Source organism: Pan troglodytes, chromosome 7, assembly GCF_028858775.2.
Source record: "Pan troglodytes isolate AG18354 chromosome 7, NHGRI_mPanTro3-v2.0_pri, whole genome shotgun sequence".
NCBI classification, from domain to species: Eukaryota; Metazoa; Chordata; class Mammalia; order Primates; family Hominidae; genus Pan; species Pan troglodytes.
The window spans coordinates 96749708-96776129 of NC_072405.2; the positions used below are offsets into that span (position 1 = coordinate 96749708).

General features: G+C 41.6%; 2 protein-coding genes and 1 pseudogene across 27 annotated transcripts in view; 2 read left to right on the forward strand and 1 right to left on the reverse strand.

The window, feature by feature from the left end:
- The window catches only part of RMDN1 (regulator of microtubule dynamics 1), a 40658-nt gene extending 23905 nt beyond the window's left edge, over positions 1 to 16753 (reverse strand). For 3 of the 11 annotated variants that reach the window (XM_054656865.2, XM_054656863.2, XM_063817241.1), the window contains exons 1-2: positions 11040 to 13652; positions 9309 to 9426 (exon numbers count right to left, since the gene is read on the reverse strand). In XM_054656865.2, the coding sequence (XP_054512840.1) occupies positions 9309 to 9426; positions 11040 to 11123 (202 nt within the window). In that variant the 5' untranslated portion in view covers positions 11124 to 13652. Of the gene's footprint in view, positions 1 to 9308; positions 9427 to 10417; positions 13653 to 16601 lie in introns of those variants that run through there. The other 8 variants (XM_054656862.2, XM_054656864.2, XM_054656866.2 and 5 more) reach the window with 7 other exon arrangements.
- Positions 5795 to 7453, forward strand: LOC134810887 (solute carrier family 2, facilitated glucose transporter member 3-like; annotated as a pseudogene).
- Positions 16754 to 16818: 65 nt separating the features above from the next.
- CPNE3 (copine 3) overlaps positions 16819 to 26422 on the forward strand; it is a 47079-nt gene continuing 37475 nt past the window's right edge. For 3 of the 16 annotated variants that reach the window (XM_063817249.1, XM_063817251.1, XM_063817248.1), the window contains exons 1-2: positions 16865 to 16980; positions 17581 to 17938. The gene's annotated coding sequence lies outside the window, so the exon portion shown is untranslated. Of the gene's footprint in view, positions 16981 to 17580; positions 17939 to 24041; positions 24153 to 26422 lie in introns of all 16 variants that reach the window. The other 13 variants (XM_063817250.1, XM_063817252.1, XR_010159623.1 and 10 more) reach the window with 11 other exon arrangements.

Here is a 26422-nt window from a genome sequence, read left to right on the forward strand (position 1 = left end):
TCAAAAAAAAAGAAAGAAAGAAAGAAAGAAAAAAAAAGAAACAGAGAAGATCCAGATAAACATAATCAGAATGACAATGGGAATATTAACACTAACACCAGAGAAATACAAAAACCAGGCCAGGTGCAGTGGCTCACGCCTGTAATCCCAGCACTTTGGGAGGCTGAGGCAGGCAGATCACCTGAAGTGGGGAGTTCAAGACAGCCTGAACAACATGGAGAAATCCCATCTCTACTGAAAATATAAAAAATTAGCGAGGCGTGGTGGCGCATGCCTGTAATCCCAGCTACTCGGGAGGCTGAGGCATGAGAGTCGCTTGAACCCGGGAGGTGGAGGCTGCAGTGAGCCGAGATCGCGCCATTGCACTCCAGTCTGGGCAAAAGGAGTGAAACTCCATCTCAAAAACAAAAACCCTCAGAGACTATTAAAAACACCTCTAGGCATACAAACTAGAAAACACAGAAGAAATGGATAAATTCCTAGAAACATCCCAAGATTGAACCAGGAAGAAATGAAATCCTTGTAACAGTCCAATAACAAGTTTGAAAATTGAATCAGTAGTAAAAAAAAAAAACCTACCAACCAGAAAAAGCCCTGGACTAGATGGAGTCATAGCCAAATTCAACCTAATGCACAAGTAAGGGCTGGTACCAATCCTATTGAAATTATTCCAAAAAATCAAAGAGAAGGGACTCCTGCCTACTCATTCCATGAGGCCAGCATCATTCTCATACCAAAACTTGTCAGAGACACAATGGGAAAGGAAAACTTCAGGTCATTAACTCGGGTGAAGGCAGATGGGCCGGGCATGGTGGCTCATGTCTGTAATCCCAGCACTTTGGGAAGCTGAGGTGGACCGATTGCTTGAGCTCAAGAGTTTAAGACCACCCTGAGCAACATGGAGAAACCCCGACTCTACAAAAAAATACAAAAAATTACCCAGGCATAGTGGTATACAACTGTAGCCCCAGCCACTCAGGAGGTGGAAGTGGGAGGATCACTTGAGCCTGGGAGGCGGAGGTTGCAGTGAGCCAAGACTGCACCAGTGCACTCCAGCATGGGTGACAGAGTGAGACCCTGTCTTAATAAAAAGAAAAAGAAAAAAGAATATAAACATAAAAATCCTCAAAAAAGTATTTGCAAACTGAATCCAGCAGCACATTGAAAAGATAATACACCACAATCAAGTAGGCTTTATTCTTGAGATGCAAGGTTGGTTCAACATGCAGATCAATAAATGGGATTCATCACAGAAACAGAACTAAAAACAAAAACCACATGATCATCTCAAAAGACACAGAAAAGGCTTTTGATAAAATTCAACATCGCTTTACCTTAAAAAACATCAACAAACTAAGCACTGAAGGAACGCACCTCAAAATAATAAGAGCTATCTATGACAAACCCACAGCCAACATCATACTGAATGTGCAAAAGCTGGAAGCATTCTCCTTGAAAAATGGAACAAGACAAGGATGCTCACTCTTACCACTCCTTTTAAATATAGTACTGGAAGTCCTAGCCAAAGCAATCAGTCAAGAGAAAGAAAGGAAAGGCATCCAAATAGAAAGAAAGGAACTCAAATCATCTCTCCTTACAGATGATATGATTCTTTACCTAGAAAACCCCATAAACAGTCTGCTCAAAGGCTCCTGGAACTGATAAACAGCTTCAGTAAACTTTCAGGTTACAAAATCAATGTATGAAAATCAGTACATTTCTATACACCAATAACACCCAAGCTGAGAGCCAAATAAAAAATGCAACCCCATTCATAACAGCCACAAAAATAATAAAATACTTAGGAATACAGTTAGATCTTTTACCACAATGAAAAGGAAATCAGAGATGACAGAAACAAATGGAAAAACATTCCATGCTCATGGACAGGAAGAATCAATATTGATAAAATGGTCTTACTGCCCAAAGCAATTCACAGATTCCTATTTGTTATTCCTGTCAAACTACCAATATCATCTTTCACAGAGTTACAAAAAACTACTCTAAAATTTGTATGGAACCAAAAAAGAGCCCAAATAGCCAAGGCAATCCTAAGCAAAAATAACAAAGCTGTAGGCATCACACTACCTGACTTCAAACTATACTACGAGACAGTAACCCAAACGGCATTATACTGGTACAAAAACTGACACATAGGCCATGGAACAGGTTAGAGAACTCAGAAATAAAGCTGCACATCTACAACTATCTGACCTTCAATAAAGCTGACCATAACAAGCAATGGAGAAAAGAATCCCTATTCAATAAATGGTGCTGGGATAACTGCCTAGCCATATGCAGAAGATAGAAACTAGACCCCTTTCACCATATACAAAATCAACTCAAAATGGATTAAAGACTTAAATATAAGACCTACAACTATAAAAACCTAGAAGAAAACCTAGGAAACACCATTCTGGACATAGGCCCTGGCAAAGATTTCATGGCAAAGTCTCCAAAAGTAATTCTAACAAAAACAAAAATAGGTTAAGTGGGACCTAACTAAAGAGCTTCTATACAGCAAAAGAAACTATCAACAGGTTTCTTAAACAGACAACCTACTGAATGAAAGAAAACATTTGCAAACTATGCATCTGACAAAGGCCTAATATCCAGAATCTATAGGGAACTTAAACAATTGAACAAGCAAAAAACAATCCCACTAAAAAATGGGCAAAAGACATGAACACTTCTCAAAAAAAGACATACAAGCAAAAGTCAATAAACATGAAAAAATGTTTCACATCACTAATCACCACAGAAATGCAAATCAAAACCAGAATGAGATACCATCTCATACCACTTAGAATGGCTATTCTTAAAATTTCAAAAAAAAAAATTAAAAAAAAAAGATGCTGGTGAGGTTGTGGAGAAAAGGGAATACTTATACACTGCTGGTGGGAATATAAATTAGTTCAGCCACCGTAGAAAGCAGTTTGGAGATTCCTTTAAAAAAACTTAAAACAGAACCACTATTTGATCCACCAATCCCACTACTGAGAATATACCCAAAGAAAAACAAATTGTTCTACCAAAGTGACACACACGGCCTTAAGTTCATCACTGCACTGTTCACATTAGCAAACACATGCAATCAACTGAGATGCCCATCAATGGTGAACTGGATAAAGAAAATGTGATACATACACACCATGGAATACTATAAAGCCATTTTAAAAAAAACCCAAATCACATCCATTGCTGCAACATGGATGCAGCTGCAGGCCATTATCCCAAGCAAATTAATATGGGAGCAGAAAACCAAATACTGCATGTTCTCACTTGTTAACTGGGCGCTAAACACTGAGTACACATGGACACAAAGACGAGAACAATAGACACTGGGGCCTACTAGAATGGGGAGGGCAGGAGGTAGGCGAGTGTCAAAAAGCTACCTACTGGGTACAGTGCTCACTACCTGGGTGACAAAATCACTTGTACACCGAATTCCAGCAACACATAATTTACCCATGTAACAAACCTGCACATGTACCCTCTGAATCTAAAATAAAAGTTGGAAAAAAAATAAACAAGAAAAAAATGGACTATGATAAAGCCAACAGTAATTCTGGTTTTCCTTTTCAAAGTACTGAATTTTGTTACTTCAGAAAGCACTACATCTTTACAATCATTTCTATAATGCTACCAAAATACACCGAAACTAAATGTGATAGATTCAAAGAAGAAATAGAGATAAGGAGCTGGGTGTCGTGGCTCATGCCTGTAATCTCGGCACTTTGGGAGGCTGAGGCAGGTGGATTGCTTGAGCCCAGGAGTTCAAGACCAGCCCAGACAACATGGTGAAACCTCGTCTCTACAAAAAATACAAAAATTAGGCAGGCATGGTGGTGTGCATCTGTGTCTCAGCTACTCGTGAGGCTGAGGTGGAAGAATCACCTGGGCCCAGGGAGGTAGAGGCTGCAGCGAGTTGTGATCATGCCACTGCGGCCTAAGCATCAGAGTGAGACCCTGTCTCAAAAAAAAAAAAGTTCTAATCTCCACTCTAACATTTTGACTTTCAAGAAGTTTAACTCTGTGAGCTTCTTTTCAAAAATTATTATAATGTGATAAGATAATAAGACTTGTCCTAACTATTTTATAAGGCTGCTGTGAGAATTAAAGTCTAGGTTGCTTTAAAAAGATGAATTATTTTAAGTATTTGCCAAAATATATCATTCAGCCAGTAACAAAACCAAGTTCTCTGCTTTGTCCTTCTTCATAAATACATTAAAAAAAGAAAAAAGAACAGTGCAGGGCTTCTCAATTATCTGCTTTTTTAAGGGAAAGATAATCACAGATAAATGAAATCAATAGATAACTAGCAACCTTTAGATCATGTTCTCAAATTCTTCTATCAGAAGTTTAATAAGACCATCTATTCAAAATCAAATCTCTGCTTCTTTCCCCAATCACCCTCTCCTTTATAATTAAAAAGTGAGGATTGTAAAAAACAAAAAAGCTTCACTCATTAATTTCTTCATATGATATTGCTCTAATATACAGAAATTTTGGCTCACAATTGGTTTAACCAATTTTTTTTTAACTGGCAAGTCTTTTTTTTTGAGACAAGGTCTTGCTCCGTTGCCTAGGCTGGAGTGCAGTGGTGAGATCATGGCTTACTGCAACCTTGACCTCCTGGACTCAAGTGATCCTCCTGCCTCAGCCTCCTGTGTAGCTGGGACAAGCATGCATCACACACCCAGCTAATTATTTGAATTTTTGTAGAGATGTGGGTCTCACTTTGTTTAAGACCACTTTGCCCACGCTGGTCTTAAACTCCTGGGCTCAAGTGATCCTCCCACCTCAGCCTCCCAAAGTGCTGGGATTACAGGCATGAGCCGCCATGCCCAGCCAAGTTTTAATATACGTTTACTTATCTATATTACGCCAATAAGAAATTTGATGGATTTTTCTTTTTTTTGCTTTCAACTTGTTACTTACCAAGCAGCATTCTGTTTGTAAATAAAATCTATCTATCTCAAAGTACTAGAGCCTTTTGTTAACCAAATCAAGAAGAATATAACACCCCGGGATTGGTTTCATTTTGTCATTATAAAGCAGGGATTAGCAAACTTTTTCTGTAAAGATCCAGAGAATAAAATATTTCAGGCTTTGTGAGCCATACATGGTCTCTGTAGCATGTTCTTTTTCTTCCCCCCAAATTTTCAAACTCAACCCTTTAAAAATGTAAAAGAATATTCTTCTTAGGTTAAGGGCTCTACAAAAATATAAACTGTTAATAAAGCATCACTGAGGCAGCTCTAATTTCTAGGAAATAATATATATACATGATATTAGACAGACACATAGAGAAAGGCAGAAAATAATCTAGACCACAGCAATGTTAGTTCCATTACCTATATAAAAATAACTAAGCTAGGCCAGGTGCGGTGGCTCACGCCTGTAATCCCAGCACTTTGGGAGGCCGAGGCGGCCAGATCATGAGGTCAGGAGTTTGAGACCAGCCTGACCAACATGGTGAAACCCCGTCTCTACTAAAAATACAAAAATTAGCTAGGTGTGGTGATACGTGCCTATAATCCCAGCTACTCAGGAGGCTGAGGCAGGAGAATGGCTAGAACCTGGAAGGCAGAGGTTGCAGTGAGCCAAGATCGCACCACTGCACTCCAGCCTGGGCAATAGAGCAAGACTCCATCTCAAAACAAAACAAAACAAAAAAAACAAAAAACTAAGCTATTAACAAAATAACAAAAATAACTTGAGAGATGCTGTAATGGTGAGAGTTTAGAGCATTCCTGAGGACTTGGAGAAAACTTGTTTCTGAGAAGGACATTTTGAAGGTTTTGTTGGCTGAAAAAGTTATCTCTGGAATCACACTCCTAGATCTTTATTGAAGACTTGAAAAGAATTAGATTAGGACCATGCGGACACAGAAGGTCACCCCAGCTCTGATCGCTGCCATTACAGTTGCTACAATCGGCTCTTTCCAAGTTGGCTACAACACTGGGGTCATCAGTGCTCCTGAGATGATCATAAAGGAATTTATCAATAACACTTTGAGTGACCAGGCAAATATCCCTCACTCTCAGATGTTGCTCACGTCCCTCTGGTCCTTGTCTGTGGCCATATTCTCCATTGTTGGTATGACTGGCTCCTTTTCCGTTAGACTCTTTATCAACCACTTCTTGACAGGTGCAATTCAATGCTTATCGTCAACCTGTTGGCTGTCTCTGGTGGCTGCCTTATGGGATTGTGTAAAGTAGCTGAGTTGGTTGAAATGCTGATCCTGGGCTGCTTGGTTATTGGCCTCTTCTGTGGACTGTGCACAGGTTTTATGCCCATGTACATTGGAGAGATCTCACCTACTGCCCTGCAGGGTACCTTTGGCACTCTCAACCAGCTGGGCATCATTGTCAGAATTCTGGTGGCCCAGATCTTTGGTCTGGAATTCAAATTCATCCTTGGGTCTGAAGAGCTATGGCCGGTACTATTGGGCTTTACCATCCTTCCTGCTATCCTACAAAGTGCAGCCCTTCCATTTTGCCCTGAAAGTCCCAGGTTTTTGCTCATTAACAGAAAAGAAGAGGAGAATGCTAAGTAGATCCTCCAGTAGTTGTGGGGCACCCAGGATGTATCCCAAGACAACCAGGAGATGCAAGATGAGAGTGCAAGGATGTCACAAGAAAAGCAAGTCACCATGCTGGAGTTCTTTAGAGTATCCAGCTACCAACAGCCAATCATCACTTCCATTGTGCTCCAGCTCTCTCGACAGCTCTCTGGAATCAATGTTGTGTTCTATTACTCAACAGGAATCTTCAAGGATGCAGGTGTTCAAGAGCCCATCTATGCCACCATTGGTGCAGGTGTGTTTTAATACTATCTTCACTGTAGTTTCCCTATTTCTGCTGGAAACGGCAGGAAGGCGGACCCTGCATATGATAGGCCTTGGAGGGATGGCTTTTTGTTCCATGCTCATGACTGTTTGTTATTAAAGGATGAGTATAATGGGATGAGCTTTGTCTTTATCGGGGCTATCTTGGTCTTTGTGGCCTTTGAAATTGGACCAGGTCCCATTTCCTGGTTTATTGTGGCCAAACTCTTCAGCCAGGGCCCCCGCCCAGTTGCGACTGCAATGGCCAGCTGCGCCAACTATACCTCCAACTTCTTAGTCGGACTGCTCTTCCCCTCTGCTGCTTATTATTTAGGAGCCTGTATTTTTATTGTCTTCGCCAACTTCCTCATCACCTTCTTGACCTTTACCTTCTTCGAAGTCCCTGAGACCCATGGCAGGGCTTTTGAGGATATCACATGGGCCTTTGAAAGGCAGGCACATGGTGCAGATAGATCAGGGAAGGATGGCATCATGGAGATGAACAGCATCCAGGCTGCTAAGGAGACCACCACCAATGTCTAAGTCATGCCTCCTTCCACCTCCCTCCCAGCACGGGAAAGCCACCTCTCCCTGAATGAAGGAGAGACCTCGTCAGGATGAACCCAGGACTGCTTCTGAATGCTGCTACTTGATTCCTTTCTTATCCCATGCACTCCATGCGCACCTCAAGGCTGGGGTTTGTTGGATTTTCAATGGTTTTTTAAATATTTTATTTCCTGGACATTCTCTTCTTCTTAGGAGAGACCAAGTGAACCTACCTTCATTTCAGGAGGCACTGGCCACTTGGCATATGACAACTTTGCCAGTTTTTCCTTCCTTGGGTTCTAATATTGCCGCACTAGGGGATATAGGAGAGGAAAAGTAAGGCGCAGTTCCCCCAACCTCAGACTTATCAGGAAGAAGATATACATATGAGTGTGGAAGGCAGAGGGGGTTTATGTAAGAGCACCTTCCTCACTTCCATATAGCTCTACAAGGCAAATTAACTTGAGTTTTATTTATTTTACCCTCTGGTTTAATTACATAATTTTTTAAGTTCTGGGATACAGGTGCAGAATGCGCAGGTTTGTTACATAGGTATACATGTCCCATGATGGAAGTGTTTATTTTTTTAAGTGTAATTTTGCCAAATAATAAAAACAGAAGGAAATTGAGATTGGAGGGAGGTGTTTAAAGAGAGGTTATACAGTAGAAGATTTCATGATGGGGAGGTTAGCATGCAATATGAAGAATTTAGGGAGAAATGTAGTTCATTATTGGAGGGTATATTATGTGGTGCCTGAGGTCTGCACATTACCTCTTGACAATTTCTGTCCTTCAGATGGAAACTCTTGTTTAATTTCCCATAAAAGTCATATGCCTACATAATAAAGTTATTGACTTCCTTTGGAACTTTTTTCTTTAATAGTTTACATGTAGTAGTACTTGAAATCTAGGATTATTAAATAATATGGGCATTGTAGTTAATGGTGGTTGATGGGTTCTAATTTTGAATGGAGTCAAGGGAAGGGAAAGTTATTTCTAGAAAGCTTGTTCCCCCTCACTGGACCAAACAACTCCTCCTTGTAGGAGACTCATTACTTTTGAAGTAATCCCACCACCTATCTGGTGGGAGAGCCATCCAAATGAGAAACCTAAAATAATCAGTTCTCGGTAGAGATTCATTATTTCTCCATTTTGTGCTTTAGGAGATTTTAGGTGTTGATTTTGTTTTATTTTAACTCATATCTTTAAAGGAATTCCCCAAAGAATGTTTATAGCTAACTTGGAATTTATAACCTCAGCTCTGGGATTTTTTTCTGAACGAGTATTATCTAAAGGTGTGTTGTTGCCTTTAGGGTCATGCCATGCTTGTCTATGTCTGTTACCATGTCACTGTGGTCCTATGCCAAGTGCCCTTAGGGGGTCTCAATCTTTCCAACAGACCATGTTTGAGATAGTATGAGTCAATGTACAGTGTAGCCCACACTTGAGAGGATGAATATGTGTGCACTGTCCCTTTGCTCTGGATGGAAATAGGTTACTGTTGACTTATTTTTTCTGTGTTCCTACAGCCCCTTTTTCATATGTTGCTCAATTTCCCTTCCCCTTCTTGGTGCTTACACATCTCAGACCCTTTAGCCAAACCCTTGCTGATAACAGTATCTTGGTTCTCAGTTCTCACTGTTTCCTCTGGTCACGGAGACTTCAAATAAAAATGCACATAGCTATGGAGTGGGGTTTAGCTGGAAAAGGTGACCTTCTTCCAACTTCACGTCAACTTCTGGCTCCTCAAACAGTAGGTTGGCAGTTAGGCAGGGAAGTTGTTTTCCCATTTCTCACTGAGCAGATTGTGAATATTTCCATATGGATTTTCTATTATTAACATTACCCTGATTCTTTGTTTTAAAATAAAAATCTGAATGTACGCACACAAAAAAACTCTAAATGTTCCATATGTCTAATTTATGCTTACCTTTGGCTGTGGCATGAACCACAGCAGCCTGAGAGATAACCTGGTAAGTTTCAAAACCCAAATACGACAAAGCTGAGAGTAAAAGGCCTCTTTTGAAAGTTCCTGGGTTTCCCATTACCTATGGAAACAATTATGTTAAGAGTTACAAACTTTGAAAATTTGAAGGTACTGCTACCCCAAGCAAAAATTACATGAATTTTCTCCCACCCCCAAAGCAATCGATCATAATACTGGAAGCTTAAAAATTACTTCATCAAAATCTTTAGTAAAACTACCTCAAAGGGTATCTTATTGAGAAAAAGATATCGCCTGGAGTCGTCGCTCATCTAAAAATCACACTCCTGCTGGAAAGGAAGAGCTACAACTTATTTGCAAATGCATGGATATTGCAAATTGTATGAAGTAAAATATGAGACACCAACACATAATAAAAATGAATCTTACAGACAAGATTATCATATATAGTAATTACTACATATAAAAATGTACATGGCTAACTTTTAAATTTTTTTGTAGAGACAGGGTCTCACTGTGTTGCCCAGGCTGGTTTCAAACCCCTGGACTCAAGCAATCCTTCCGCCTCGGCTTCCCAAAGTGCTGGGATTACAGGCTGAGCCAAGGGGCCAGGCCTAAAATGGGACTTCAAACTCATCATTGTTCCAATTTGAAAACTTACGGCTAACTAGTTTCATACTTAGAAATCCTCCCATCTCTCTGCCTATATTATCTATAACCTCCCCATTTGGTTATAAACTTCCAAGGAAAGGGAATATGCCAAATTTTAACCACCCCTCCCCACCATCAGTCCCATAATAATTCTGAAAGATTTTAACTGAGCAGTTAAAAATTTGAGTTTAAAATAATGAAACCCCTAGTTCATGTGAAATATATCATATGCATTAATGCCATTCCCCAATTCCCTGACAAGAATAAACAGAGGCCCACGAGCAGTCTAATAGAAATACCAGAACTGAGACTACAACATGCTGACAACCTTCATTGACGTTATGCAGATAAAACGGGCAACTGAGAAATAATCATTTTTAAACAAAAACCTAAACAGTATGAAATCTCTGCTTCTGAGTCGTAGAACTTTTTAAATCACACACCACACTTTTCAAAGTCTGAAAGGGGCAGCCTCAAGCGCTGTTGCATCTGTCATCGCCTACAGTGAGAATAATTTCACAGCGGTCAAGGTTCTTTCCCGTCCTGTTCTACATTTCACACAAGAAGGGCGGGTAGCAGGCAGCTTCTGGGGCGCGTGGGGGCAAACCCCACTCCTTCTCTGACAGCCCCAGTTTAGGATAGTGGAGGTTTGCAAAATGGAAGGGACCTGTCCGGGCGTTCCAGGCACAGTGGCCCCGAGTTCTTTCCTCGGTTCACCACATTCCTTAGGCAGCGCGGGGCCGCCACCCCTTAAGTTAAGGGGGAGCCGGAACCCACTGTGTAGGAAGTGAGGAGCGGGAGCCAGGACCACGGGGGTACCTCGAAGCCGCGGAATCGACAGCGGCCGCAATGCCCGCGGCTGCCCAAAGTCCCCGCAGGGAGACGAGACCCCGGGGCGGCTCCACGTCGGAAAGGCAGAAGGCGCCACAGACGAGCAGCCAGCGCCATGACCTGCAACTTGCGGGCTGACCCTGCACTACTTCAGGCAGCTACGGAGGCGGGCGGGGCTAAAGGAGCTTCAATCCTTCCGGAAAGAACCGCGCCCGCCCTCCTCCTGCCCAGCACCTCTTCCGCCTCCTGCCCAGCACCTCTTCCGCCTCCTGCCCAGCACCTCTTCCGCCTCCTGCCCAGCACCTCTTCCGCCCCCATGGTTTCCGGTGCACGGGCTTAGGGGGTGGGAAATACCCCGATTGGGTATTGGGGTGGGACTTAATGGACTTTCCGCGCGTGCGTCCAGGACTGAGGCCGTGAGAGCGCTCTCTTCAGGCGCTCTGACTTGTTTCTGCTCCATCTCTCTAGGGGGTCTTTCATGGTTTGGGCACAAGGATTCGTCGCCAGAATAGAACTGAAAGCTCGGAAATAGACCCGAGAATACAAGTATGCCAGAAAAAAAATTGTCATTTTAATTATCTGCTGCCTTCAAAAGTAGATTGAATCGTGGTACTAGTGGGTCTTTTTTGGAAGTAAATAATTGGAAGAATTACGTTGCCCAACATGAAGAAGGGAAAGGAAGAGACTGAGCGACTCAAGGGGGTAGATTCAAGAGAGAGTCCAGAGCAAAGGAACAAAAAATGCAAAGCGTTTTGGGAAGAGGAACTAGTGGGAGGAGGCCTCTGGAAAGGATATTGATGCCCTTGAATGCTAGGGCATGTGTAGTCAAAAACAAAAACAAAAACAAACCCTGGTCTCCCCTAAAATTCTTCAATAAGATGTTTTACTTACTCGAGCAAAGTATTTTATTTTACTCGAGTAAAATAAAATTTCTTGCTCGAGTGGAATTCTTTTGTGGGAAAATGAAGAAATTTTGGATCCTACTTGAGGCCTGATCAGGGTGGGTGGAAACACAGACTGCAAAGGGAGTACCTACTATATGGGTTTCACGAAAAATCTTATGGGTAATAAGGGAGGCGAGTCATGGTTTTAAAAAATTAGGTTGCATTTCTATGGTACTTTTAATACTGTATAGGGAATTAATACATAGTCGTATTGATCTTCCGAACTACCTTGTGAAGTAAGTGGTATCCCAGGTTTACAAATGAAAAAACTGTAACTCAAAGAGATGTATTAACCTAACCAAGGATGTGTTAGAAGACAGGAATCCATGTCTTTCTACTCTGAGTCCAGTGCTCCTTCTACTATATGATTGCTACCTCCACTAGTTCCCATTAAATCAGCTGTATTTCTTTAGGATTATGTCTTTAAAGTCTATCTTTAAAAATATATAGATCTCCTTCCCAACTTCTGAAACCTAGCTGTTTTTTCCCAAAGACAGAATCACTTTTATTTTATGTATTTCTACTGGTAGCTACCCCCTCAATATTGCTAAATGTTTATGCCACTGGATACCATGATAACAGTGAAATTAAGTTTCTGATATCTCTGCTAGAGTGAATTTGTAATTAAGTTTTTAGCTTTGAAAAAAAAATTAGATCCTAAGAAAAGTTGCAGGAACTCCCATATATTCTTCAGCTAGATTCAGCCATTGTTACCTTTTTCTCACATTTGCTTTATCTTTCTTTACATATCTTACCTATAATACACATATTATATTCCTAGTATTTTCTGTTGTTAGGCCTTTTGAGAGTAGATTACAGATATCATGACTCTTCAGTCTTAGAAACAAGACATTCCCTTACTTAGTCCCAGTTTAATTATCAAATTCAGGAAACTGAAATTGACAGAATACTATTATTTAATATACAAATTTTGTTTAATTCCCAATACTGTCCTTTATACTAATGATTTTTTTTCTAAATTCAAGATCAAATCTTGCTAATGTCTTGCATTTGTTATGTTTCTACTTTCTTTAAATCTTTAAATCGTCAGCCTTGGTCTTTCACGACATTAGTATTTTTTAAATGTATAGTCCCATCGGTTTAAAGCAGGGTTTCTCAGCCTTGGCACAATTGAACTTTTGGGCTGAAGAATTCCTTCAGCCCCTGTCAGGCCAGCAGATGATTGCAGCCTTGGCCAATATCTGACTGCAACATCAAGAGAGATGATGAGCCAGAAGCACCCAGCTAAGCCACTTCTAAATTCCTAAACCACAGAAGCTATGACAGATAATAAATGATTGTTCCTGTTTTAAGCCACTAAATTTGATGTAATCTGTTACACAGCAACTGATAACTAATATAACAGCCAAGTAAAGCATAGAGAGTTGGAGTGTGGAGTTTCAGAGGAAAGGTGTGGAAGTTTGATAACCTTAAGAATATAGGCTGGGCGTAGTGGCTCACACCTGTAATCCCAACATTTTGGGAGGCCAAATCGGGAGAACAGCTTGAGCCCAGGATGTTTGAGACCAGCCTGGGCAACATAGTGAGACTCTGTCTCTACAAAAACATGTTTTTCTTGTTGTTGTTTGTTTTTTGTTTTTGTTTTTGTTTTTTAATTTGCTGCATGTAGTGGTGCATGCTGTAGTCCCAGCTACTCAGGAGGATGAGCTGGGAGGATCATTTGAGCCCAAGTGTCCAAGGTTGCAGGGAGCGGTGATCACACCACTGCACTCCAGTCCAGGCAACAGAGTGAGACACCGTCTTAAAAAAAAAAAAAAGAAAATTAAAGAAGTTCGGGCGCAGTGGCTCACGCCTGTAATCCCAGCACTTTGGGAGGCCAAAGCGGGCAGATCACGAGGTCAGGAGATCAAGACCATCCTGGCTAACACAATGAAACCCCGTCTCTACTAAAAATACAAAAAATTAGCCGGGTGTGGTGGCGGGTGCCTGTAGTCCCAGCTACTCAGGAGGCTGAGGCAGGAGAATGGCATGAACCCAGGAAGTGGAGCTTGCAGTGAGCCGAGATCGCACCACTGCACTCCAGCCTGGTGACAGAGCTAGACTCCGTCTCAAAGAAAAAAAAAAAGAGAGAGAAAATACAGATGGAATTCAAAGCTCTGAGACTAAGGCTGGGCGTGGTGCCTCATGCCTGTAATCCCAGCACTTTGAGAGGCCAAGGCCAGTGGATTTCTTGAGCTCAGGAGTTTGACACCAGCCTGAGCAACATGGTGAAACCCCATCTCTACAAAAAGTACAAAAATTAGCCAGACACGGTGGCTCGTGCCTGTAGGTCCCAGCTACTGGCTGAGGTGGGAGGATCACCTCAGGCTAAAGCCTGAGAGGTTGAAGCTGTGGTGAATCGTATTCGCACCACTGCATCCCAGCCTGGCTGGGCGACAGCAAGAACCTGTCTCAAAAAAAAAAAAAGAAAAAGAAAAAAAAAAGCTATAAGACAGGATGAGGTAATTAAAAATGTGACTGAAAGAGTGAAGGTAGAAATATGAGGATCAAAATACATAGGAGAAAGAATATTTTGTGAATATCTTTCATTTTAACATGCATTTAACTCTCCACCAGGTGGTGTTTTATTTCTAGAACCTTGTTAGGCTTGGTATCTAACATGAATTCAAGACATGTTAAATTAATGGGTGAATGAATGAGAACAAAAGTAGAATGGGATTTAGACTGTAGTTAAGGAGAATGAATAAATACATTGAATAGCTATGGCACTATGTATTTAAATGATAGATTGCTGTTTGGATACTAAAAGTACAAAACCATCCCCTTGCATCTACTCTTTCCCTATTTTAGTGTAAAGAAAAGTTTTGAAGGTTACGTATGGATACTATATATTCTGGAAAATTTGAAACTTGCAATCCAATTAGTGGTGCCTAAGAACCTTCATTTACATGTGAAAGTAGAATCAAAAATAGAGCCAGAAACCTTTAGTAAAAACTAAAACACTTGTAGTACCCCCCCAGTACACTTCAGCAACAAAGGCCTTGTTTCTGCACTTGCAGTTTGTTCTTATCTTTGCCCCTGCTACCATTCCTGTGCCCCAGATATTTGCATAACTGGCTGCTGCTTATTTTTCAAATCTCAGATCAAATACCATCTTAGAGAGCTCTTTTCAGATCCCCAGTCTAAATAAGCTCACACTATCCTCAAGTCCCTCTATCACATCACCCTGCCTTAACTTTTCTCATGGCACTTCTGGCTGTCTGAAATCTCATTTGTCTTTAACAACTAACTTAAGATTTAACCCTCCTCTAGGATAGAAGTTCCTGTCTGTCTTGCTCACAGGTCTAGAGCAATGCACATAGTAGGCAATCAGGATGTGTTAATGAATGAATCCTCACTGGCACTGATACGATTTTAAAAATGTTTAATTTGCGGGCCAGGCACGGTGGCTCACACCTGTAATCCCAGCACTCTGGGAGGCCAAGGCTGGCAGATCACTTGAACCCAGGAGTTCAACACCAGCCTGAGCAACATAGTGAGACCCCATTTCTTAAAAATAAATAAAATAAAAATGTTTAGTTTGCATTTCTTGGATTAAGAGTAAAGTTTTTACTTAAGAATGTCTGTGTTTCTTCATTTGATACCCTTTCCATTTCTTCTGTAATTAAAAAAAACCCTTCACCCATTTTTCTATTGGGTGTTTTTTTTTTTTTTCTTATCAATTTAAATGAACTTAAGAGGCCAGGCACGGTGGCTCACACCTGTAATCTCAGCACTTTGGGAAGCCAAGGTGGGTGGATCATCTGAGGTCGGGAGTTCAAGACTAGCCTGACCAACATGGAGAAGCCCTGGCTCTACTAAAAATACAAAATTAGCTGGGCATGGTGGCACATGCCTGTAATCCCAAGCTACTCAGGAGGCTGAGGCAGGAGAATCTCTTGAACCCGGGAGGCGGAGGTTGTGGTGAGCTGAGATCGCGCCATTGCACTCCAGCTTGGGCAACAAGAGCGAAACTGCGTCTCAAAAAAATAAAAATAAAAAATAAATGAACTTAAGATACTAACTCTGTCAGGTTTGGGACCAATATTTTTCCCAATGTGTTTTATTGATTTTGTCCCTGTTTCCTTGGGAAGAAGTTCTAAATTATCGAGCAGTCATGTGTCAATATTTTCCATAGTGTTTTGTTTAGCTGCAGGCAGCATGGAGTAGCAAGCAGTCCAGCCTGCACTTTGAGGTTAGTTTACTTACAATTTGTGTGACTTCAGAAAAGTAGGCCAATTATTTAGCTTCCAAATCTCATGTTACTCAATTGCAGTTTTCATTTGTAAAATGGGTATACTGGCACCAAATACATCACAGAATCATGAGGATTAAAGGTAATGAAGGATATAAAATGTCCTTGGTAGTGTGCACATTAAGAATGCCCTAAATAAGCATATAAGCATGGTTAACAGCTAAGATGTATTTCGCTATTTTCATGTTGATAATTTGTCTTGGTAACTTTTTTTTTTTTTTTTTTTGAGACAGGGTCTGTTTGTCACCCAGGCTGGAGTGCAGAGGCACGAACATGGCGCACTGCAGCCTGAGCCCGTGATCCTTCTGCCTCAGCCTCATGTGTAGCTAGGACCACAGTCGCGTGCCACCACGCCAAGCTATTTTTTTTTTTACTTTTTGTAGCGGTGGAGGGGGTCTCATTTTTTTGCCCCAGGCTGGGGCTGGTCTCCAACTCCTGGGCACAAGCCATCCTCCCACCTCTGCCTCCCAAAATGTTTGGATTACAGGTGTGAGCCACTGCGCCCAGTCTTCTCAGTTCAGATATGGCATAAATTTTCTCAAATATTTAAATTATTTAATCCTTAAGGAATTTATTTTGGTGCACCAAACCACTTACCTTAAAGTCAGTTTTGCCTTTTCAGTAAGCGACTGGCCTCCAGAATGGCCTTGAAGCGCCAACCTACTGGCAAGGAGCTGACACGCAGCCCGGAGTCAGCTCCCTGCGGATGGGCTGATCCTCGCGCAGGCTGTGCGGGGCGGGGCGCGCACTGGACCCGCCCCCCTCCCCGCCCCCTCCCCGCCCCCTCCCCGCCCCCTCCCCGCCCCCTCCCCGCCCCCTCCCCGCCCCCTCCCCGCCCCCTCCCCGCCCCCTCCCCGCCCCCTTGCTCTGCCAGTCCAGCCCTAGATTCTCCTGAATCCCTGCGGTCCCGGCGTCGCTCCGGACGCTGCCAACCTGTTCTCCACCGTCGCTCGACTTCCACCTCTAAGACTCCCACGTGAGTGCGGGCGTCTCCCAGTTCCTGGGCCGGTGAGGCAGCAGCCCAGCAACCGTACCGCCCGGGGGAAAAGGAAAGTCCTGGCCTGGAGAATCCGAGCCCGCAGGCTCCGTGCGGCAGGTCCCGCCGGGCCCTGCTGCTGGAAGTGCTCCGTGGGCTTCGCGCAGCTGGGGATCGGCAGGTCGCGGGGAGGCTCCCGAGCTAGGTCGCGGCCTGGCTGGACCCAGGCACCGCCGGCGCCTCCTGGAGGAGCCCGGGCTCCGGGCTCAGCTCCGGGCCGCAAGGCCCCGCCTGGGCCTGGCGCTCGCGCACCTGGGGCTGGGGATAGGCTGGGATCCGCCCTCCTTCCCTGGGCGGAGAGGGTCGGGCTTGTGGCCCAGAGAAGGGTGACAGGTCCCGAAATCGCTGCAGCACCACGCGGGGAGAGGGATAGGGTACCCACACCACGTCCGTGGTGAAGTCAATGCCCAGTTGAGCGGGGGGCGCGCGCTTCAGAGCACCCGAGAAGCTGGCAGATGGGGTGGGAAGAGGTGACTCTTGATTTCAGGGTAAACAAGGAGATTGTGAGAAGTAGTCTAGCAGCTCCCGTTTCTCCTCCAGCTTCAAGATTCTTCTGTCTAGTGTTTTGGGTTCCCTACACCAGGATTGTGGAGGAAGCGCACGGCCAGAACCCGTTGGGACCGAGCAGATCAACCATTTATGTTGCACTTAATGATCATCTGCACTTTTTGCATATCCTTAGTGTTGTCTCTGTGAGGCCACCTCTATAATGGATAATCAAATAGAGGGAAGGGCGGGATTGAATATTGTGACTTGATTTCAATGTCCCACAACAACTGTGCTAGACAGTTTTTATATGTTAGGTTATTTAACGCTCCCAAGCACTTATTAAAGTGATGTTACTCTGTTTCATTCTCCAGGAAACTCAGGTTGAATAATTCATCAAATTACACAACTGGTAAGTGGTGGCATTAGGGTTTGGAATTCAAGTCCGTATGGTTTTAGGGCACAGGCTTTATTGCTTAATGTAAAAGAACATTATTCTTTGGGATAAGCCAGATACCTAGGTTTCAAATCTATGCTATGAGGGCTGTTAGCTGTATGACCTTGGGCAGGATACTTCACCTTTTAGGGCCTGTTTCTGCATTTGTGAAATAGAGATAAAATGTCACAAGGTTGCTATGAGAATTAAATTAGATCCTACTTGTAAAACATTTAGCAAAGTGCTTGACACGTAGTTAGTGGTAAGCTATATATAGCCACATATATCCTGATGTCATTAATAAGGGTCAGCAAACTAGCTCTCTGTGTGTGCTGCCAGCCAGAGCCAAACAGAACTTGTGCAAGCCTAGAACATAGGTAGAGGGAAACAGCAAAGGATGGGAAACGAAAAGGGAACTGAAAACAGATGACATATATAATGGCAATTATAATGACAACAATAGATGTCTCAGTCATTGATCTGTGGTACCCAGGGCCACTTTTTGCCTTTGCGAGAATTATTAATAGGTCAGTTCCTTTTGGCTGATGAATTGGAAAAATACATCCCACTCTGGGCTGAAAAATGTCAAACTCTGGGACTGGATCATTTTGAGACTCTAGATGTGAGGTGGAGCTGAATTTTAGGACCCCACAAACCAAAAGGTGCCTGGCACAAACCCCACAATGAAGTCTGCAGTTCTCTTTCAGGATTTCTTCTTTCAGGTCTAGTCCCTGAAGAATAGGAAGGGAGAGGAGGCTCCAGGACGGGAGAAACAAAAGGAATGTTTGCCATTAAGGGTTGCATAATGACTGGACACCTCTTCTAATTTTACCTATAACTGTGAACACTTTATAGACAATGGTCTTCATTTTCATATAAGTTTATGGCAACCTATTATACATTTTAAAATATTTTCTTTTCTGTGCTCTTTATGATGGTATCACTGCTGCCCTGGGTATTTCCCTTGCAGCATCTGTTTCGGTACCTAGTTCATATTGTACTCCAACACCTATCAATTCTTTTATTTACTTATTTATTTATTTTATAGTAAAGATGAGATCTTACTATGTTGCCCAGGCTGGTCTTGAACTCCTGGGCTCAAGTGATCCTCCTGCCTTGGCCTCCCAAAGTGCTGGGGTTACAGGTGTGAGCCACCACACCCGGCCCTATCAATTCTTGGTATGGCTTATCCATTGTTTCCTTTGCCCTCTTTATTTTTTGGTACTATCACTGGGCTTTTTTTCTTACTATTGTTAGAGTTTTCTTTTTTTTCCTCTCTTTCAAATGTTCTTTAGTCAGTGATTTATTATGCTAGAAAGTATGCCTGTTAGCAAAACTATAAAAGTTAATGTTAGATGTGAAAAATGATTATATGTCATTTGACCTTCAAAGATTCATAATGCCACCACTGCTCACCAAAGCATGATATTTCAGGTGGATCTTTTAGCAAGACTCAATGTCACTTCCATTGGTGGTACTCAGTGACCTGCAGGAGTCCTAACTAGAGCATTCCTTTACTGTACCCACCATTACCTTCAGCCTACAATCTAGCTTCCTTCCCACCAATATTTTCCCTTCTTGTTCTTACTTGTGAGTGGGAATCATATTGGGGTTTTTTTTTGGAGAGACTATTTATTCTTTTAATATAACAGCTTAGCAGTATGCAATCATAACTTTTTAAAAGACATTAAAATTCATCAGTATTATGGTCACATTTACCAATATGAATTAGGTGGATAGCATATTAGTAAGTTTCCTCATAAAAAAAAAAGGAAATACTACATACTCATTTTAGTAAATCATTTTGAAATGTCTCTTGCAAATGGTTGTATTATATCTAGTTCCTGTGAAAATTACCAGAGCAACTGTGTGGTTTTCTGGACACATTGTTATCCGGCTATTTCACCTTCCCTGGCTTTTAGTTTACCACGCCTTTAGACTTCAAGGTGACGGTCAGTACATGTTAAAAGAGGTACCTGCAACTGTAAAGAGGAACTTACTTATCTGTCCACATTTTCATGTTTATGTGTCAGAATTTTTTAAAAAGAAGTGAAAATTAAGACAAATACTTCCTGATGGTATTGTCAAAACAATTTTATAAAATATGTAAAATTGCACCCCACCTTCAGTACTTCTTGTTCTCCTTCTTTATTGTTCCCTGTAGCACTTACTGCCACCTAATATACTATATATGTTACTTATTTGTCTTCATTGTTGTCTGCCTTCCTGCAGTGTAACTAACCTCTCCCTGATGGGGATGGTGGCCTGCTTTGTTTATTGTTGGCTCTCCAGCACCTTAGAACAGTGCCTGACACACAGTAGGCAATCTATAATATTTGTTCAATAAGTGTTGAATGAATTAATAGTACTATTAAACTGCTCATGATTGGGAAATATAAAGGGATTTGCCCTAATTAAAAACAGCTGAAACGATGTGTTAAGCAACCAGGACATGAATATTCTTGAAATCAGGAAATGTATAAACATCTCAACAGCCTTTGCCCAATATACAAACTTTTTAAACCTTGAGAACCACATGGTTGGTTGTTGCTGCTTTAAACTGAAGGCATTTTTAGATTATTTGTTCACCGTGAACTAGAAAGGAGCACACGGTGATGAATTGTGAAGTGCCCATCTTGACCAATTAAATATACATGCTCCCCTACAAAGAGAAGGAAAGGAGTCAAATTTTGGAAAGCATGCATTTAGAGTCGGGGCATGGTGGACACCAGGGCAGGTGAGAGGTTCTGGTGGCTGGTTCAACATCTGGGAAATTCCAGAAGGGGGGAAATTCTTAATGTGCTCTGAGGGGAATGAGAACCCCAGGAGACTTCAGTCTTCACAGGTTGGTGTACCTTAATATCAGATCCAGCCTGCCTGCTGCACAGCTGGCCAGCAGCTTTACTTAGTCCTTATAATGGAAAACTTTTCAACTGAACACTTGGGATTTTCAGCTAGGGCATGCAGCACTGATTTTCATTGAGGGTAAACGGTGATTCACTTTGTAGACATGTATTTTATAGCCAGCTTTGCCAAGATGCATGTTCCATAAAGTGGGACAATAGTGAGACATCGCCACTGCTTCTTTTTTTCTTAAGCCAGTCAAATTTAGCAGTAGGAGGTGTATACCAACTTTAGCAACACTGATGTTAGTAAGTTCTTATTTTTAACTTTTTAACTTTAATTTTATTTTTTCTGCTTAGGTAGCTAATAAGTTCTGATAGCCCTTCTTTTTTAAAAAAAATATTTATTTATTTATTTGTGAGATGGGACCTCACTCTGCTACCCAGGTTGGAGTGCAGTGGCATGATCTCGGCTCACTGCAACCTCCACCTCCCAGGATCAAGCAATCCCACCTCAGCCTCCAGAATGACTGGGACCACAGGCACACCCCACCACGCCTGGCTAATTTTTGTATTTTTGGTAGAGATGGGGTTTAGCCATGTTGTCCAGGCTGCTGTTGAGCTCCAGCCATCTGCCTGCCTCGGCCTCCCAAAGTACTGGGATTATAAGCATCAGCCACCGTGCCTGGCCCAACCCTGCTTCTATTAATAACTTTTATTAATACCTCACTAAATGAACCTATGATGAACTGTTGAATTGATGGACTTGAAAATACAATCAGTGATACTTCCAAAATGTATATACAGTAGCCAAGGGATTAGAAAAGTGGTATAACCTGAAACATATGTTAAGTAAACTTTGTAGCCAGTTATGAATCATGGAATAGAACAATACCAAGATTTTAGAGAAATTAATGAAGGGTCTTTAGTTGATTGCTTACTTTGTAATGATAAAGAGAAGGTAAAACTGCACCTACTTTTTATTTTTGAAGTTAGAGTGATCACACCTGTTAATTCCTGCTTTCCTCAGTTCTGCATGTCCAAGCATCAGCAATGGTATCACTATTTAGATCCTGCTCAAGATAGTTTAAGAATCTGGAAACTTTTTGAAGTGTGGCTAAAAGCTGATTTATTTTGCTGCCATGATAGATGCTAAGAGCTTAATAATGTGAGATTTCATGGATGCTAATAAAATTTATTTCCTTATTGTGCTGCATCTACTTAATAGACTGGGCCCTGTGGTTTGTTTGTTTATTTAAGTCATCTGAGCACTTAATAACAATTTTGAGCAAAGGTACCTAACTAGTGGAGAAGTTTCTAGATACATTTTTTTCAGATATAGCTTTTTTTTGTTTTGTTTTGAAATAGAATTTGGCTCTTTTTGCCCAGGCTGGAGTGCAATGGCATGATCTTGGCTCACTGCAACCTCCGTCTCCCTGGTTCAAGCGATTCTCCTGCCTCAGCCTCCCATGTAGCTGGGATTACAGGTGGGCGCCATCACGCCCAGCTAATTTTGTATTTTTAGTAGAGATGGGTTTCACCATGTTGGCCAGGATGGTCTTGAACTACTGACCTCAGACTATCCACCCGCCTCAGCCTCCCAAAGTGCTGGGATTACAGGCGTGAGCCACCGCACCTGGCCCCAGATATAGCTTTTTTGATAGAGATGGAGACTGAGTTTGGAAAACTTTATCCTTTTTCTTCCATTTCTCCTTTTTGTGCTTATAAATATTCTAATGTTTTCTACTCATTTTAAAAAATCCTTTAGTACCACTTCCTAAACAAGTTCCATATTCACTGTAATTAAATTAGGGTTATAGTACATTAATGGAAAAGACCTTAAGAATTACTTAAAGAAAGGGATTGACTCAACTCTTAGGTTTAACAGCTGAAGGCTGGGCGCAGTGGCTCACGCCTGTAATCTCAGCATTTTGGGAGGCCAAGGTGGGCAGATTACAGGCGGATTACCTGAAGTCAGGAGTTCGAGACCAGCCTGGTCAACATGGTGAAACCCCGTCTCTACTAAAAATACAAAAATTAGCTGGGCGTGATGGCAGCGCCTGTAATCCCAGCAACTCAGGAGGCTGAGGCAGGAGAATCACTTGAACCCAGGAGGCGGAGGTTGCAAGTGAGCCAAGATCTCCATTGCACTCCAGCATGGGCGACAAGAGTGAAAGTCCATCTCAAAAAAAAAAAAGATTTAACAGCTGAAAAAACCTGAAGCCTGGAGAAGTTACAGCAGTTGCCCAAATGCCTGCCATTGTGGTGTGACTAACACAGAACCAGGCGTTTCTTTTTTTTTTTTTTTTTGAGACGGAGTCTTGCTTTGTCACCCAGGCTGGAGTGCAGTCTCGCAATCTTGGCTCACTGCAACCTCTACCTCTGGGTTCAAGTGATTCTCCTGCCTCAGCCTTCCAGGTGGCTGGGACTACAGTGCACCATGCCCAACTAATTTTTGTGTTTTTAGTAGACACAGGGTTTTGCCATGTTGACCAGGCTGGTCTCAAACTCCTGACCTCAGGTGATCTGCCCAGTCCATTTCTTTTGACACTTGATCCAGTGATTCTTCCTTTTTGTTTCTTTTTTGTTTTGTTTTATGTATGTTTATGCTTGACATTATTCCCTATCTTCATTTCTAGTATCCTGTGGTAGTGATTAAAAAAATACATCTGGGCATCACTTTGTTACTAAATACAGAACAAGCGTAGTTTAAATTCTTTTAATGTGAGTTTTTTACTCTCGGAGTCTGGATATTAAGTGCAGTATATTCCTGAGAATAAATGTTGCTGCTCTAAGATGATCTAATGGCACCTACACACATGGCAGACCTGTGTGTGTAGAGACACACTAGCAAGGAGAACGTGCTTTCTTAGCCTTAAGTAATTTACAATTTAATGGGTTATCTTGAAGAGGAACTGCTATGAGGTAAATAAAATATAAACCATTCCAGTTCTTCCATTCTTTGGCAAGCTTTTGTTATTCTGGTTACGTTTGTTTAAGAACCATATAACTAGTTTTAGCCTCAGTATTAACCTTGTAATTTTAAAGTTCCTATTTTATTAATTTGTGTCAGGCTGAATATTACTTTTGATATTAACAAGACTTAAGGAAATTAATAGAGAATATTGCTGTTATACTAAGTAACTATTTTTTGATATTGTTTTTAATTGAAAAATCATAATTGTTTACATCTATGGAGTTTATTTATTTTTACTAATACTATTTTTACTTGACAGCTAATTAACTATTAATTAGAGGCTTTAGTGCCCTGAAGGGATTTTGGCATAAAGGGGAAAATACCTGGGTTTATGCTGTGGTGCTGACACTTACTAGCTTTGTGATCCCATGTAAGTAATTTAACCTTTTTGAAGAAATTTATATTTTTTTCCTAATATATACTATGCATTATTTTGAAGATTAACAATGTGCTGAAAATTATCAACATATTCTGGGTCAATCAATTCAGACACTGGAGTGCCTTATATTATAGTCATACCTGTGACATATGGACCTTCCACCATGTAGTAATCATTATCCTGCCTAACTCACAGAGTTTTTGTAAGGTTCAGAAGATAATATATTATTTGGAAGCACTTTGAAAATTGTAAAAAAAAAAACAAAATCTGTCCAGTTGTATGGAATTATTAGCTATCTTTTCTTTCCCCTTATTCTTCTACTCCCCACTTTCTTACTGTCTACCCTTAAATGTAAGGGTGAAAAAGAAATCTGGTAGTCAGTAGCAATAATACTGCAAATTTTTTTTATAGTGGAGTATAGTTTTAATCGTCAGTAAAAGTAGAAATCTCTGGGGAGCTTCTTCAGCTCCAAGAGCACTTTGATTGTTCCCTGTCTGTACCACACAATTTTATACTCTTGTATACTATTTCTATGTATACATAGTTAGCTAAGTAGCTAAGTATTTATTTCATTTTTGCCTCCCCCAACCCTCACTTTTGGAACACCTAGAAAGTATTCAGTAAGTAATTGTTTTATGAATGGGTCTCCCCAATTTGATTATAATGAGCTACAAGCGCTTCTGTTGCTGTATAATGTCCCTGCTGTCCTTAGCAAAATAATGGGTTTACAGTAACCTGGTAATAAATACATTTGCTAGTTTGACCTGGGAACTCTGAGGAGCATAGCAGGCTTTGGATTTACAGCCATATTACCTGACGCCCGCTGCTTTTTTTTTTTTTAGTAGGGGAACACTTATTACTGTTCTGAGCAACACAATTTGAGAAACACTGCCTAGGGTGTGTATTGCTGATGTTGCTGGGCCGGTTCCAGCTGCCCCAGGGTTGCCCTTGCTTGCTTTCAATAGCAGTCAGGCAGGATGTACTGCAGAATAGCAGTTAGTGAATCATGGTATTAGAACCAGAAAGAACTTCTGAGAATTTTTTACATTAGGCCAGTCTCTTCATTTTTCAGCTGAAGACTGAAGGAACTTTACTAAAGGGATTGGTAGATAGGCACCGACTTCTCCTTCACAATTGTTTTAGGACACATTTTGAGTCACTGACATGATCCTGCGCTCCCCTCACCTGCGTACCTTATCTAGACTCAAGGCTGACTATTTCACCAAATTAATTTTATGTAAATCCCAAAAATCATTATTGTTTCAAGAAGGTTTTCATAAATAAGGATGAGAAAGCTGCTTTATGTCTTACTACTTAATAACAAGCCATCTATGCTGAGACAATCAATTAAAATCCCTGACTCAGTAATAAAATAATTGCTACAATTCATAGAGTGTCTATTATATGCTGAGCATGCTACAGACCTACAGTTGTCAGGGTTTTTATTAAGTTTATTTTTCTCTTTTAGCCTTATTTACATTGAAGGACTAGTGTCAGGGTTTTTTAATATCCCCATTTTATAAATTAGGAAATTGAAGTTCAGATAGACAATTTGGCAGAGGTGACACATCCAAATTAGTGGTGGGAAAGAAATTTGAATGACACACACTGACTCCAGCATTATTGCTCTTTCTGCTACAAATAACCTGTGCCAGATGTCATGCTTCAGGAAGAAGAGGAAGTGGTAAAATATGTTCGCTGCCCACAGTTCACAGTATATAGACGGAGTGATGAGCCACAAATACAAGTAACAATAGTGGAAAGAAAATAGAATCAGTGCCATAACAGCATGAGGGGTATCAGCAGGGTATCAGCAGCAGCTGTATGAATGAAGTATCATTTGAAGTGTTTGTTTTGTTTTGTTTTGAGATAGAGTCTCACTCTGTCGCCCAGGCTGGAGTGCAGTGGTGCCATCTCGGCTCACTGCAACCTTCACCTCCTTGGTTCAAGCGATTCTCCTGCCTCAGCCTCCCGAGTAGCTGGGATTACAGGCACCTGCCACCACACCTGGCTAATTTCTGTATATTTAGTAGAGACAGGGTTTCACCATGTTGGCCAGGCTGAGTTCTTGAACTCCTGACCTCAAGTGATCCCCCCACCTCGCCCACCCAAAGTGCTGGGATTACAGGTGTGAGCCACCGTGCCCAGCCTGAAGTGGATCTTGAAGAACTTGGGTGGGCAGAGGTAGCTCTTCAGGTAGATTAGGGGTAGATGTTGGCAGAGCCATGAATTCCAGGCTTAGTTCATTGGACTATCACTTT